Source organism: Triturus cristatus, chromosome 4_1 (assembly GCF_964204655.1).
Source record: "Triturus cristatus chromosome 4_1, aTriCri1.1, whole genome shotgun sequence".
In the NCBI taxonomy this organism is placed as follows: Eukaryota; Metazoa; Chordata; class Amphibia; order Caudata; family Salamandridae; genus Triturus; species Triturus cristatus.
In genome coordinates this window covers 8,336,749-8,353,493 of record NC_140585.1, presented here as the reverse complement: position 1 = coordinate 8,353,493, position 16,745 = coordinate 8,336,749, and the positions used below count along the sequence as shown (strand labels likewise).

The window sequence follows — 16,745 nt, the reverse complement described above, 5'->3', positions numbered from 1 at the left end:
CATTCCAGTCGAATCTTATCCACTCCACCCTACTCCAATCTACCCTACCCCACTCCACCCCAAACTTACCCATTCCAATCTACCCCATCCAATCTACCCCACTTAAATCTACTCCAATCAATTCCACCACACTGTACCCCACCCCAACCCAATCTACCCTACACCACTCTATATAACTCCACTCCATTCTACTCCAGTCCAATGTACCGCAATCCAAACTACCCCAATATACTGCACTCTAATCTACTCCACTCCAGTCTTCCCCACTCTACTCCAATCTACCTCATTCAACCCCACTCTTTCCCAATCTATCCCACTCCAATCCACCCCAATCCATCCTACTCCACCTCGATCTACTCCACTCCACCCAAATCTACCCCAATTCAATGTAGCCCACTTGACTCCAATCTACCCCATTCCACTCTACCCCAATCTATCCCCCTTCTATCTACCCCACCCAACCCCGTGCCACTAACTTTTAGCCATGTCGAACAGCAGTCACAGTGGTGTACATGATGGCTAAAACTCATTGCCAAAGTCAATAGCCTTCGCATAGGAGACACCTATTTGCTTTGCCAATGCTTGTTTTCAGTGGGGTTTTTTCCCATCATATACACACGCAACCGTTCCCTGCAGCCAACTCCAAGCACGCACAGGTGTTCAAAGGTGCCTGGGCACATCAGGGGACTCCCTGAAGGGCCTGGCTTATGTTTATTTATTTTTTATTTTTAAGGGTTCCCGGACACTTTCTTGGGGTTCTCAGACCCTTGCAAACTTGTGTATCCTTATTGGACATCGATAGGGTTTCAGACCGAGCAGCAGGTGTCCGAACATCACAAATGTCCACCAGGGTCCAAGGCCAATTACTGGGCCGGCGCAGTCACCTGCCTAAGGTTTGCGGACCTCAAGGGTCATGATGTGGAATCCAAACTGGCTCAAAATCAGCAATTTTTATCTACATTTTAACATTAGGCAGCCCCTGTGCCAGGGAGAGACAGGATGGCACCACAGCTCTTTATGGCTTCTTTAGTATTTTTACAGGATGTGGGGAACAAGTCTCTTCATCATGTAATGGGTCGAGATGTAGCCAGCCAATCAGGATGCGGGGAACAAGTCTCTTCATCATGTAATGGGTCGAGATGTAGCCAGCCCATCAGGGAGCTTCAGATCCGCAGACCCAACTTTGGGTTTACGTATCCGAAATGGATGGGCGAAAAAGCTCCCTCATCCAATCGGATGCAATATATTTCTACATTTGAGTCCGCGAATCCAGGTGCACGGACCATTCATGGGCTCAAGGTCGAGCTAGCTCTATCTTAAATGACTAGTGGCTTAATTTGAGGACCACAAAAATACACTGCATGAAACTAGCCATGCCAATCCCAAATAGTTTTGTGCAAATTCATTGAACTGTACCAAAGTTATTATATGTATATATATAATTATATTCCATGGGATTCTGAAATCCCTGTATAAACGGCGGTCTCTAATTTCTCTATAATCAGCAATTTGTGATGCACCAAGTCAGTGATTATGAAGAAAAGACGTCAGAACTCGGCTTTTATAAGTTATTACAGTCGAGTCCTGAGGGCACAATGCCTGCTGCCAGCAGCTGATGTGAAAAGAAGGTCGAGTCACGAAGCATAATTGAAGCAGCTGTTTAACCCCTTCCCTGCTCATGACGGAACCGTTCCGTCATGAGCCACGGTTGGCGTGTGCTCATGACGGAACGGTTCCGTCATGACAATCCTGTTGGCGGCCGCTCCGCCTGCGCGGCGCTGTTTCCCCGCCTGTGCGAGGGGACAACGCAAATGGGCGGAGTCATGACGGAACCGTTCCGTCATGAGCACAGCTCAACTGTGGCTCATGACGGAGCGGCTCCGTCATGAGCACAGGCCCGCCGCGCTGCCCCCCTGCCCCCCCCAGCGCTGCAGCGGAATGTCCGCAGCAGCGAAGGGGTTAAAGCAAGAAACAGAACTTTGCTTTTTTTACTTCTGCTGTATGTTACTAGCTTACTATGAGAAGCAGAGGGAATATGTTTATTAGTTTCCTTAGATAAAGGAAGGGTGGAATCTTTCTGCACGTTTCTACACGTTCCGAGCTACTGCAGCTTTTTTTAAATGGACTTTTATTGAACTGTTTCTAATATCTTTTTGCAACAAATATCTAACAGTTTTTTATATTTAATTTTGCACAAGAGGTTTTATGTTAATTCTTCATGTTTGCAAGCATGTTAGCTGCTGCACATGTAGGAGCTACGCACCAAGGTTTGTGGGAAAGGTGATGGTGTGACCATGTATTATACGGGATACAGTACCACCTGGTGCATGTTATAAGATTATTGCAAGTCACCTCAGAGTTCCATAACCTTTGTGTATCTGTTTATCATGAGGCCGTGTGCACTCCTGGAGAACCCTGCAGTGACAACAACATCCCTGGTCGTCCCTGCTGTTGAGGCCGAATACAGACTAGGATTTTTATATCAGGAACTGGAGATGACTGCGTCTTACCCAATGTAACTGTGCAACTGGAAACAGTTCCCTCTCTAGACTGCGCATGTCTGCGATTCTCAATGAACACCACATCACTTGCATCAGACTATTACGTGTGATTCCAGCCAGTAATTCCTCCCATGAATGGCGCTATTTCCAGTTCCTCAGCCTGGAATGGGGACGGACAAGGAAGGACGAGAGCTACTGGCCTGCTTGTCTCATGCAGAGTCCCATAACCAGGCCTGTTTCTGCACAGGAAGGATGCAGTCCTGTGTGGAACCAGAAAAGAGTGCAGGGACACATCTGCACCCAGCGTACTCTGGGGGTCAGTATCGCTCAGGGGGTTCCATATTAATCCCCTCGAAGACTTACTAAAATCTACACATGTGCATTTTGGAGAGGTTACATGTGTTAGTACGCATTATGAGTGTCCATGCATAGCGAAACACATACCTGGGTTGGCTTTGGACGGCAATAACTGTGACAGTGTTGGTCCGGTCTCCATTGAGTCTGCGGGGGCGTCTTCGTCTGCAGTAATGGTCTCCAGTTCTACGCATGATGGGGGCACAGGCTGACCCCGCTCTTCAGGACAGAGCAGTTCTGCCTTGCAGTGCTGATGTGGATGCTGTGATTCAAGGTGCAGTAGCTCGAGTATGCAGCTCTGATCTGAACCATGTGCATCAGTACAAGCTGGTTCTAGCTTGTAGTTCTGATTTGAATCCTGCTCCTCTGGGTGTAGTGGTTCCACCGTGCTGTTCTGATCTGTTTTTTGTGCTTCAGGAAGCACCGATTCACTCTCTCGATCCTGTGCAGCAGTGTGCAGTGGTTCCACCGTGTTGTTCTGCTCTGAACCCGGTGCATCAGCACAGGTCCGTTCCAACTTGTCTTTCTGATCTGGTTCCTGTGCTTCAGGGCACATTGATTCTAGCTCGTACTTCACGTTTGGATCCTGTGCATAAGGAAGTTCCTGCTTCAAGCATAGGTGCTGCTGTAGGCACTGGGTTTGTTGTGACCCCAAGCCACCAAAAGACAACAGCCCAGACTCTATGTGTTCGTCTGATGACATCTCATCAGGTGACACTGGTTGGAAGCACTGGTTCTCCTGGGGATCTTGGCAATCAAAACACATCAATTCTTCCTCCAAGGGATCATCAGGTCCGTTCCCATCTGGTAGCGTGGGTTGTATACAGTGGTTTTTCTGTGGTTCGTGTCTTTCAGGAAATAGTGGGTGTGGGCAGAGGTTCTGTTGGTCCCAGCTACAAGTAGACAATGGGGATGGATCTTGCTTCAGGAGCTCATCTGGTTCCCTCTCTTCTGGGAACGCTAACTGTACGCTCTGGTCTTGCTCTGGTCTCTGTCCATCAACAAATTTGGACTGAAGACACCAATTTGCCGCCATTGATCTGACTGGAGGATGCATCTGAGAGTACCTGGATACCGTAGAATCCAGATGGAGTCCATTTCCATCTGGAAACCCAGGCTGCATGCACTGGTCTCGCTGCGACTCGTGTACATCTGGAAACCCAGGTTGCATGCACTGCTCCTGCTGCGACTCGTGTACATCTGGAAACCCAGGTTGCACGCACTGGTCCTGCTGTGGGTCACATCGATATGGAAACATTCGCTGTAGACAAAGGCTTGGCTCCTCTGGACGACCTTGAACATTGGCTGGAGAAGAGAGCGTACAGTCCTGCTTTGGTGCATGCCCATTAGAAAACACCGGCTGAAGACACAAGCTCGGTTCCCCTGGTTTGTCCAGTTGAGGTGTCACAGGAGACCGGCTAACAGCACAATCGCTAATGCTCGCCGGACAGACCACCTCCAAAGACACTGCACCATTATCTAGGTAACCTTGATCCTTTTCTATCCAGATTTTCTTCATCAGCCTAACGACTCTAGAAGGGACGTCCTCCACAGTATTCAGCAAGTTATCCAGTTTGGCTTCCAACTCCTCCAGCATGGATAAAAGGATAATATGGGGCAGGTTCTCCGATAGCGGTTCCAGGTCCTGGTCCCTCGGAGCATCATTTCGGGATCTTGAAGCTGAGATGTCATGAAGAGGTAAAGATGGGACAGTGGCTCTTACGGATTCACGTGAACACTGCGCAGTCACTTTCGTTCCTGGAGCCCTTCTTCTGCCCATTCTGGTACTCTGATTTTCAAGTCTCGAGTGTCTGCAGAGGGGAGGAAAAGAGAAAAGACAACACGTTATCACAGGACAGCTGGGTCAAAATACTCCTTCCTGTCTCACCAAGCCCGGTGTGAACAGAGAACATCGCTCATTTCTAAAACCAGAAAAAAATGGAATCATTGAAATGTCACAATACCCGCAACATAGTTCATATATTATGAAAGGTTCGGATTTGAAATGTGTTTCCAACACTAGGTCTGTTCCTTGGTCTGCTCAAATTGACTGCGCTATCTTTCTCACTTGCAGTGTACACCTCTCTTTTGCAGTATTCGGTTCAGTGACTGAAGCACGCGCCAACATACCGAACCTCCACAGGATCTACAAAATGCTTGTTATGTCATTGCATATGTTCAATCGGAGGCTTCTTGGATCTGAAACCGAAATACATAAAAGAGGAGACAACGAATCAGATTGGGGAAGAATCTAGTATGAGTAGACTTGTAGGTTTTGAGATTTCTGGAAAAACACTTGAAGTTAGATTCAAAATGGATTTAGCCGGGAGAGAGATCCGTATGGAAGGAGCTCGTACCAAAGCTGCGTCCACCTGATCTGATCTTCTGTACTTTTGGAATAGAAAGTAAATTCAAGTGAGGAGAGCTCTGGTTTTGTACGGGTGTATGCATTTCCGCCTGGTTTACAATGAAGTGAGGGGCTAGACCTCTCAACCCTTTAGAGCCGAGGCAGAGGGCCTTAGAGGGGATTTGTTATTTTAATATAGGTGTGGCGTGTGTCCACTTCGGTAGATGATGTAGTAAACAAGCTGTGTCGCTGTTAATCACTTGTAGTCTATGAATGGTGATACTGGGTATTCTTACATATACTCGGTTGGCATAATGCGATCTAGATAGGACTGCGGCCGCCGCTATTGCTTTTCTTGCCTAAAGTGGGAGGAGGGGGGTTATTCTCTTAAGTAGTTGAGACATAAATCTGCATTTAGATCCTACGGCTCCAGCAGCCGGTTCTTGCTAAGATTGCTATCGATGATCACTCCCCGGCTCTTAACTGCGGGTTTAGGCGCCGGTAACTATCTCATTTTTGTTGGTGAGTAAAGTTGGTTCCAAAGATTCGTCTTATTCTTTCGAATTACAATCCCAGTTTTGTCAATATTCAGTTTTAGCTGATTCAACCTCATCAAGTAATCATCAAATTGCATCATATTTTGAACCTGGAGTGGTGAGGCTGACCTTCCATTGATAAGAATTATCTGAGAGCTGATGTGGTTATAAAGCCTGGAACCTCTTGAAGATAGTTCTCCGACCAATAGCTTAGCATATAAGTAACAGAGGTGCGGGAAAAATGACAACCCCTGGGGTACCTCACACTCTATGGTTGTAGCACCTGCAGTAAGGTTTGCCAAATGTACTACCCGACAGTGATCGGTTAGGAAGGATTTCATCCATTCCACGGCAGAGCCCTGAGAGCCAGCTTCTTCTAAATGATCGACCAACATATGATGGTTGACCCCGTAAAAGGAGGCCAACAAATGTGAACGCGCCAGAGCAGAGATCAGTTCTAGATTATGGTCCCATCTTAAGTTATCAACTACAGATAGGATGACCGGTTCCGTACATTGGACGAAAGCCTGATCGCAGGGGGTGGAGAAAGTTTGTGACTGAAGGGGATCGCAGCCCTCTTAAGCAACGCGAGGTTGTAAGATTTTTCAGTAACGGAAGCACTAGAGCATTTTTAACAATAGTTGGAACTTCAGCTTGAGTCAGTGATTTTTTCAAAACGCTCTGCAGGGGATTTCTCCTACATCGCCAACAAGACTTAGAACGACCTGCCCCACCTGGCGGACTTCAGCAAGAAACTCAAGACCTGGCTTTCAATGGAGACACAGACCCTCAGCGCGCAGCTACCCTTAAGGGTGCGCTTTACCAATACTCATTGATTCATTGCAGAGGTTAGAGATTTTATGACTGCTGGAGGGCAAGGGTCAAGTTGTGACCCAGATTTAGCCTTGATCATAAATCCATGATGCTTGCTCATTTCTTAGAACGAGGATGGGGTGGTAGCGTTCTTTTCAACTAAACTTCGCCACCGCTCCGGTCGCCCGACAACGATCCTGCCTGCTATCCTGTCTTTGAGCTGCTTTTAAGACCCCACTTCGCCGGCCGCAAGTTTGTTGACACCTGGCCCGCGATCGCCACACTTTGCAGAGTTGGTCTGACGGAGGTGCGGGGCTGGTGCGGCCTCGGAGGCAACGGGGCCCGGACGCCAAGATGGCCGCCTGATCTCCACAGAGATCGATCGCACTGGAGGAAGCCCACCCAGAAGGGGGGGGGGAGGGGGGGCGGGTAGTCATCCCCGTGCTGGTCAGCGGTGGCTGCTGGCCGTGACTGCGGGATATATACGAAGCCACGTGGTTACTGATCACGATCGCCGCAGCCTGAACCTCCTGCTGCACCTCAGTGTGTCCGGTATGGTGAGGGAGGGCTGGAGATGGCAAAACCAAATGCGGATGATCAGGATTAAAAGAGGATATTGTACCAGCAAGAAGAGATCTGAAAGAAACGGAGGCTGGACGCTGAGGCCGTGAGGTACGGAGGATCTCGGCCTTAAGATGGCGGCCGTGGCCTGGACGAGACCGTGAGCGGGATCGCCCCCCGGAATCCCCTTGAGGAGAAACAACTGTGACACTGCATGCATCCCCAATACATTGTATAAAGATATACCGCAAGGAAAAATACGGCGGAGGTGACTGGGGGGGGTCGCCATAGTGAACCGAGCGTGCATCCGACTAAAGCAAAACGCTTATAAACAGTATAGTGGGGCTAACGGTGTACAACACACCGCTGATACTGGAGCAACGTTACCACATCGGACATCATCGTAAATTTCAACTCTGCATGTGGTATTGATGTGTGAACCCATGATCGACTACGGCCGAAAACGAAACCCTGATGACACGCAGACGCCGCGTAGTGACACTAACCAGGACCCGGGAGAGAACTTGCATTCTTGTTAATCACTAGAAGGACATATAAAATCTAGCAAGGCCTTGAATGCGCAAGGCGATCCCACCTTGCATGTCCCTGTCGTCCCCAAAAGACTTAGGGCCCAATTCACAGAACTAACTTAAGACAAAATCCTAAACTTACTACCATTTTGGTATTCACAAAAGACACTTACTCACTTCGGTATTCACAGAAGTTAGGAGTCCTAACTTTAGGACTCCTAAATGGTTTCTGTGAATACCGAAAGTCTTAAAATTAGGATTTTTCTCAGTTACGAAGTCCTAAAAGTTAGTTTCAAAAAAAGACCTCAAAACCCACTGTTAGAAAGGATAGACGGACCGGGAGGGTCGGCCGAGGTCAGGAGGAGAGGTCTCCGGGGAGAGCCGTCTCCAGCGATCGTACAGACAAGTAACTTCCCCCCCCCACAGACAGATACCACACACGGATAAGGTTCAGTGTTCTTTATAAGCCCTTCTTAAGGTACGGTTGAATGGTACAAGGAGGTCTGGACTCAGGGGTCCCCTCGATTCAAGTCTCTCAAAGCAGGGTAAGGGGTAGCGGGACAGTCTGTCTACCAGTCAGGTAGTTTGGATGAGATGATGATTAGCTCACAATCCTCGAGCTTAGTGGGTACGGGCCGCGGCAGCGCCAGCAGGTCCCGGAAAGATGGTCGATGTACGGTCCGCGGCAGCGCCAGCAGGTCCCGGTGAGGATGGTCGTTACCACGGGCCGCGGCAGCGCCAGCAGGTCCCGGAAAGATGGTCGATGTACGGTCCGCGGCAGCGCCAGCAGGTCCCGGTGAGGATGGTCGTTACAACGGGCCGCGGCAGCGCCAGCAGGTCCCGACGAGGATGGATGTTGTAGAAGGCCGCGGCAGCGCCAGCAGGCAGGACGATGGTTCACAAGAGCGGGCTACGGCAGCGCCAGTAGTCCGTCAAGGCTGAGTTCTCTCGGTGTCTCTCGACTCCAGGATACAACTGCCTTCCTGCTCCGGAGTTGCCCCAGTTATAGGGCAGGCGCCCTTTGATGTCCGGACCCTCGCACTTGGAGGTCGGAGGGCCCGGGATGAAGGTGTCCAGACACCCAGCAGGGGGTGGAGCCAGCGCCTGGGGGAGCTGGAGGCGATCGGCACCTGGCGGGGGAAGAGCTCTTGACACTTCGTCCTCCCATTGACCTGCCAAGTGGTCCGCTCACCTCCCGGGTGGATGGTGGTGCCGGGATGTCGGGGCCGGCCAGGCCCGGGGTTAGGGTCGGGGCGAGGCCACGCGGCCTCGTGGTGCGGGGCCCAATATGGCGGCTTGAACCGGCCGGGGGAGCCGGTGGGGCTGGGCCCCGTGATGAGTAGAGGTCCGAGGGCAGAAGATCCGTCGGGAGACGGGGTACAGGTGCTTTTCGTGGATTATGCCTGGTGGGCCGGAGCTCGGGCCCTGTCGTGCGGGGAGGGAGCAAGCCCTTCGTGTGGCCTGTCCAACATGCGTCCCCCCCAGCTGAAGGCGGGGAGAGTCACCCATCTCCTTGGGGACTCTCTTCGTCGAGGCGGAAAAAGCGGGACAGGCCATCCGCGTTGGCGTGGTCTTGGCCTGGTCGGTGCTCCACAGTGAAGTCCATTCCCTGCAGGGAAATGGACCAGCGCAAGAGTTTTGGGTTCTCCCCCCGCATCTGCATCAGCCACTGCAGGGGTCGATGGTCGGTTTGTACCCGGAAGTGGGTACCGAAGAGATAGGGCCGGAGCTTTTTGAGGGCCCACACCACTGCGAAGGCCTCCCTCTCGATGGTGCTCCAGCGCTGTTCTCGGGCCAGGAGACGTCGACTGATGAAGGCCACCGGCTGGTCATGACCTTCGGGGTTTAACTGAGAAAGGACGGCTCCGATGCCGTGGTCGGAGGCGTCGGTCTGTACCACGAATTCCCGACTGTAATCGGGGGCCTGGAGCACAGGGGCGGTGCACAGGGCGGCCTTCAGCTTCTCGAAGGCCGCTTGACAATCGGGGGTCCAGTTAATCCGCTTCGGTTGGTTCTTGGACGTGAGACCCGTGAGGGGCCCCACGATGCTACCGTAGTCCTTCACGAACCGCCGGTAGTAGCCGGTGAGCCCCAAGAAGGCTCGGACCTCGGTCTGGGTGACGGGGGGCTGCCAGGACTGGATGGCAGCAATCTTAAGTTGTAGCGGGGCCACCAGCCCGCTTCCCACTTGGTGCCCAAGGTAGGTCACAGACCCTTGGCCAATTTGGCACTTGCCGGCCTTAATTGTGAGGCCGGCCCGCTGGAGGGCCTGTAGGACCTCTTGGAGGTGACGGAGGTGGTCGGGCCAGTGGCGGCTGTATACAGCGATATCGTCCAGGTAGGCAGCGCTGAACTCTTCGAGCCCCGCCAAGACCTGGTTCACGAGGCGTTGAAACGTGGCGGGGGCATTCTTCATGCCGAAGGGCATGAACTTGAATTGGTAGTGGCCATCGGGGGTAGAGAAGGCTGACCGTTCCTGAGCCCTGGGTGTGAGGCCGATCTGCCAGTAGCCCGCTGTTAGGTCGAAGATACTGAGGTAGCGGGCGGCCCCCAGCCGGTCGATCAGCTCGTCTGCTCGGGGGATCGGATGAGCGTCGGTCCGGGTGACAGCGTTCAAGCCCCGGTAGTCGACGCAGAATCTCAGTTCAGGTGCGGTGCCGGGGGCAGTGGCTTTGGGGACCAATACAACCGGACTGGCCCAGGGACTGTCCGAGGGCTCGATGACCCCGATTGTGAGCATCTTGGCCACCTCCTCCTGTATGCAGGCCCGTACCCGATCTGGTACGCGGTAGGCCCGGTGTCGGACAGGGGGACTGTCCCCGGTGTCCACGTCGTGCAAACACCAAGGGGTGACCCCGGGGGTGAGGGAGAACAGGGTAGCGAACTGCAGCAGGAGGTTCCGGCAGCCCTGGCGTTGCTCCGAAGTGAGGGCGTCAGAGAGCCGGACCCCGTCCACGGAGCCGTCATTCTCCTGAGTCTTCAGAAGATCCGGGAGGGGTTCGGAGTCTTCCTCTGCCCCACTGTCCGTAGCCATCAGGAGGCTGAGTTCTGAGTGCACAAAGTGTGGTTTGAGTCGGTTGGTGTGGAGGACCCGAAGGGGGTTCCGGGAGGTCCCCAGGTCGATGAGGTAAGTGACGGGGCTTTTGCGCTCGACCACTTTGAAGGGCCCCGTCCACTTATCTCGCAAGGCACATGGTTCGGTGGGGGACATCACCCATACTTGTTGTCCAGGCTCGAACTCAACGGAGGAGGCATTGTGATCATACCACTTCTTCATGTCCTCCTGGCTGGCCTCGAGGTTCGCCTTGGCCATCTCTCTGAAGCGCCGGGTCTGATTGCGTAGGGCCAGGAGGTATTTGAAGACGTCTGGAGGGGTCTTTAGGGGGGCCATCTCCCAACCTTCTTTTACTAGGCTGAGGGGCCCTCGCACAGGGTGCCCGTACAGGAGTTCGAAAGGGCTAAAACCGAGGGACTTCTGGGGAACTTCTCGGTAGGCGAAGAGGAGGCACGGGAGTAGTACATCCCACTGGCGACGGAGGGGCTCTTCCAATCCCCCAATCATCCCCTTGAGGGTGCGGTTAAAACGCTCCACTAGTCCGTTCCCTTGGGGGTGATAGGGGGTCGTGAATCTGTAGGTGACCCCGCATTGTTGCCAGAGGGACTTCATGTATTTGGATATAAAGTTCGTGCCTCGGTCGCTGACGACTTCTCGGGGGAAGCCTACCCGGGAGAAGATCCCCATTAGGGCCCGGCCAACCACCGGAGCTGTCACGGTCCGTAGGGGCACCGCCTCGGGGTAGCGGGTGGCATGGTCCACCAGTACTAAGATGAACCTGTGTCCTTGTGCCGTGCGGGGGTCCAGAGGCCCCACGATGTCTATCCCCACCCTCTCGAACGGGGTGGTGACCACAGGGAAGGGTTGCAGAGGGGCTTTCAGCTTCCGACCACTCTTCCCGCTGGCTTGGCATGTGGGGCAAGATCGGCAGTGGTTCAGGACGTCGTTCCTCATCTTCGGCCAGAAAAAGTGGGTCACTAGGCGGCTGTACGTTTTATCTTGGCCCAGGTGTCCAGCCAGGGGGACATCGTGGGCCAGGTTGAGCAGAAAGTCTCTGAAGCGGAGAGGTACCACCAGTACTCGACCGGCCCCCAGCTCGGCGATTCTTTGCTCGCTGTATAGCAGGTCGTTATCCCAGTAGACCCAGTGATTTCCGGTGGAGTCCCCTGCGTTCTGGGCGCTGGCTTGTTGGCGGAGTCCCTCGAGGGAGGGACAGGTCTTTTGTTCCTGGCGGAACTGTGCTTGGGTGGGCCCCCCCTCTTGGCGCCACTGAGCCAGGTCAGGAAGGTCCTGGGGTTGCGCGTCCCCTTCGGCCGTCGGGTCTGGGAGGCTGGCCTCGTCATTGTCTTCTACTGGGGCGACTGGGGGCGGAGGTGCTGGCCATTCTGGTTTTTCTGATCGAGGGACGGCACGGGCGGCCATGGACCGGGTGGTTATGCAGGCCCAGTCCGGGAGGCCCAGCATCCCCAGGTGCTCTCTTCTCTCAACGGTGGCCCACGGGGAACTCTCGAGGTCATTCCCCAGGAGGCAGTCCACGGGGGCATCGTCCCGGACCGTCACCTTCAACAGGCCGGAGACCCCTCCCCATTCGAATGGGACGCAGGCCATTTGACACATACTTTCAGAGTTGTCTGCCGAGCGGACGGGGCAGAGAATGTTCGGCAGGATCTGCTCGGGCTTCACCAGGTGACAGCGGACGGCCGTCACACTGGCGCCTGTGTCACGCAAGGCCTCGGCTCGCTGTCCATTAATGGTCACCCACTGACCGTATTTCCTGGTGTTAGCGGGTAGGGGAGCCCGCGGGACCATGTCTCTTCCCCCTAAGCACGCCAGGACCATGGCGGCCGGTTCCCACTCTTGCTGGGCCGGCTCATACTCCTCTGGTTCCTCCAATGATCGCTCTTCCCCCAGGGCGGCGGCAGCTACCTGGCGGGGCTTGGGTGTTTGGTTCTGCGGGCAGCTCGGGTCATTGGCGTAGTGGCCGACTCGCTGGCATCGGTGGCACGTGACGTTGGCTCGGACCCCAGGACGCCACGGGGGGTTGCCCCGACCGGCCGGAGCCGGGGCGCTGGCCACGGGTGTTGCGGGCAAGGCGTCTCTCCCTCGCCCCTGGCCCCCTCCTCCTCCCCGAGGACGGTGCTGGCCTTGGTTGTTTCTGTTCTGTTCGTGTGGCCCCCTCCGGCCCACTCGGGTGCTTTCCCATCGGTCAGCTTCGGCGGCGAGCTGCCGGGGGTCAGTCAGCTTACTGTCGAGGAGGTGCTGCCTGAGCTCGACGAAACAGTTGTTCGACAGGTGCTCCCATACCATCAGGTTAAAGAGTTGTTCGTAGGTGGTGACCTGGCTCCCCTTTATCCAACCCTCGAAGGCACGGCTGAAATAGTTCACGTATTCTACCCAAGTTGTACCTGGGATCCGGGTGCAATCTCTGAACCTCTGGCGGTACATCTCGGGTGTGAGGCCGTAGCGGGTGAGGAGGGCAGCCTTCATGTGGTCGTAGGACGACATTTGGTGATCTGGGAGCTGCAGTAGGGCATCGCGACCTTCGTTGATAAACCTCCCCCAGAGTCCGGCTCCCCAATCACTCCGGTCGATCCGGTGGGAGGTCATGGCGATCTCGTAGGCTTTAAACCACTGTTGTATGTCGTCTTCTCGGACATACTCGCGGACAACATCCTTGGGGATGTGGACTTTTTTCTCGATTGGCCCCGGGGTGTGTGGTCGCTCAGGCACCCCCAGTTCTTTATTCTGTTTCCGAAGTTCTATTTCCGCCAGTTTGCGCTCGTGCTCGAGCGTTATTTTTTTCTCCTCCAGCTCTCTCTGTCTCTGCTTCTCTTCTCGTTCTTCTCGGAGCCGCATGTGCTCGAGGTTGAGTTTCTGTTCAGCTAACTTGAGTTCCCCATCCATCTTGAGTCGTGCCATTTCCAACTTGTGCAATCTGGTTCTTTCTCTTTCTCGGATCTCCTCCTGCGAGAGGCCCGTTCCCCGCTCCTCGGGAGCTGTGGCGTTCCCCTCTGGTGTGATGCTGCTTTGGTCGGAGGGTCCGGCGACCCCAGTTTCTGTCCACGACTCTAGGGCGTGCTTTAGATCATCTTTGGTACTCAGGCCGGTGGTAGCAATGCCAAGTTCTATGCAGAATTGTCTCAGTTCGCGGTGGTTGTATTCTTCTAATTTATCCATTTGGAATTTCTCGGTGGAGTTGCTATCTTTGGCTGACATCGTGTTGTTGTCGTGGGGTGAGCTACTCTCTGTACGATTACGCGTTGATTCGGATCGCGCCGCTGGCCACCAATGTTAGAAAGGATAGACGGACCGGGAGGGTCGGCCGAGGTCAGGAGGAGAGGTCTCCGGGGAGAGCCGTCTCCAGCGATCGTACAGACAAGTAACTTCCCCCCCCACAGACAGATACCACACACGGATAAGGTTCAGTGTTCTTTATAAGCCCTTCTTAAGGTACGGTTGAATGGTACAAGGAGGTCTGGACTCAGGGGTCCCCTCGATTCAAGTCTCTCAAAGCAGGGTAAGGGGTAGCGGGACAGTCTGTCTACCAGTCAGGTAGTTTGGATGAGATGATGATTAGCTCACAATCCTCGAGCTTAGTTGGTACGGGCCGCGGCAGCGCCAGCAGGTCCCGGAAAGATGGTCGATGTACGGTCCGCGGCAGCGCCAGCAGGTCCCGGTGAGGATGGTCGTTACCACGGGCCGCGGCAGCGCCAGCAGGTCCCGGAAAGATGGTCGATGTACGGTCCGCGGCAGCGCCAGCAGGTCCCGGTGAGGATGGTCGTTACAACGGGCCGCGGCAGCGCCAGCAGGTCCCGACGAGGATGGATGTTGTAGAAGGCCGCGGCAGCGCCAGCAGGCAGGACGATGGTTCACAAGAGCGGGCTACGGCAGCGCCAGTAGTCCGTCAAGGCTGAGTTCTCTCGGTCTCTCTCGACTCCAGGATACAACTGCCTTCCTGCTCCGGAGTTGCCCCAGTTATAGGGCAGGCGCCCTTTGATGTCCGGACCCTCGCACTTGGAGGTCGGAGGGCCCGGGATGAAGGTGTCCAGACACCCAGCAGGGGGTGGAGCCAGCGCCTGGGGGAGCTGGAGGCGATCGGCACCTGGCGGGGGAAGAGCTCTTGACACTTCGTCCTCCCATTGACCTGCCAAGTGGTCCGCTCACCTCCCGGGTGGATGGTGGTGCCGGGATGTCGGGGCCGGCCAGGCCCGGGGTTAGGGTCGGGGCGAGGCCACGCGGCCTCGTGGTGCGGGGCCCAATATGGCGGCTTGAACCGGCCGGGGGAGCCGGTGGGGCTGGGCCCCGTGATGAGTAGAGGTCCGAGGGCAGAAGATCCGTCGGGAGACGGGGTACAGGTGCTTTTCGTGGATTATGCCTGGTGGGCCGGAGCTCGGGCCCTGTCGTGCGGGGAGGGAGCAAGCCCTTCGTGTGGCCTGTCCAACACCCACCTCCTCAAATATTATTGGGTTTCCTAACCTGTGTCCTACTCATGATTTCTTATCTATCATACTATATTTGTTCAGTAATTATCTACCCTGTTCTCCTGTTCACCATTTACCTAATTACTTAAATGTATAACTCCTGCCCCTGTTTATTTATCTGGTTTTGTATAATGCTCATTGTTGGACAGGCCACATAAAGGGCTTGCTCCCTCCCCGCATGACAGGGCCCGAGCCCCGGCCCTCCAGGTGTTACCCACAGAAGCAACCCGCACCCCGTCTCATACGGGACTCCTGCCCCCGGACATCTCTGTATCATGGGGCCGAACCACTACCGGCTCCCTCGCCCGGCCCGGCCGCCATCTTGGACACTGCACCACGAGGCCGCGTGGCCTCAGCTCGACCCTAACCCTGGGCCTGGCCAGGCCCCGACATCCCGGCACCACCCTCCACCCAGGAGGTGAACGGACCACTTGGCAGGTCAATGGGAGAAAGAAGTGTCGATGGCTCTCCCCCGCCAGGTGCCGATCGCCCCCCAGCTCCCCCGGGCGCTGGCTCCACCCCCCTGCTGGGTGTCTGGACTCCCTCATCCCGGACCTCCCGGCCTCCAAGGGCGAGGGTCCGGACATCAAAGGGCGCCAGACCTATAACTGGGGCAGCTCCAGAGCAGGAAGGGAGTTGTATCCTGGAGTCGAGAGACACCGTGAAGAACTCATCCTTGACGGACTACTGGCACTGCCGTAGCCCTGCCTTGTGAACTGTCGTCCTGCCTGCTGGCGCTGCCACAACCTTCTGCATCCTTCATCCTCGTCGGGACCTGCTGGCGCTGCCGCAGACCGTTATAACTACCACCTTCACCGGGACCTGCTGGCGCCGCCGCGGCCCGTCCATCTAGAACGCCGAGCTCGAGGATTGTGAGCTATTCATCATATCATCGCATCTACCAGATTGGTTACAAGACTGTCCCGCTACCCCCTTTTCCCAACCAAGAGACTAGAATCGAGGGGACCCCTGAGTCCTGACCTCCTTGTACCATTCTATCGTACCTAAAGAGTGCTTATAAAGAACGTTAAACCTTATCTTCGTGTGGTGTACATCTGTGGGGGGGAAGTTACTCGTCTGTACGATCGCTGGAGACGGCTCTCCCCGGAGACCTCTCCCCTTGTCCTCGGCCGACCCTCCCGGTCCGTCTAACATTGGTGGCCAGCGGCGCGATCCGAATCAACGCGTAATCGTACAGAGAGTAGCTCACCCCACGACGAAACCACAATGACAACCAAAGAGAGCGGATCCACCGAGAAATTCCAGATGGAGAAATTGGAAGAGTACAGCCATCGTGAGTTGAAACAATTCTGCATTGAACTAGGCATTGCTACCACCGGTCTGAGTACCAAAGACGATTTCAAGCACGCCATTGAGTCGTGGGCAGAAACCAGGGCCGCCAGACCCCTGGACCAAAACATTGCAGCATCAGAGAGGAACACCACGGCTCCCGAGGAGCGAAGAACGGGTCTCTCGCAGGAAGAGATCCAAGAGAGAGAAAAAAGCAGACTACATGAGTTAGAAATGGCACGGCTCAAAATGGACGGTGAACTAAAATTAGCCGAAC

The 16,745-nt window shown here is 54.8% G+C and overlaps 2 protein-coding genes across 2 annotated transcripts in view; one reads left to right on the top strand and one right to left on the bottom strand.

Annotated features, from left to right (window-relative positions):
- The window catches only part of LOC146839281 (uncharacterized), a 396,410-nt gene that overhangs the window by 222,658 nt on the left and 157,007 nt on the right, over positions 1-16,745 (top strand).
- Positions 1-16,745, bottom strand: part of LOC146839282 (uncharacterized) — a 98,839-nt gene that overhangs the window by 72,024 nt on the left and 10,070 nt on the right. Inside the window, exon 2 of the mRNA XM_085651309.1 lies at positions 2,946-4,666. Within this exon, the coding sequence (XP_085507435.1) occupies positions 2,946-4,635 (1,690 nt within the window). The 5' untranslated portion in view covers positions 4,636-4,666. The remainder of the gene's footprint in view (positions 1-2,945; positions 4,667-16,745) is intronic.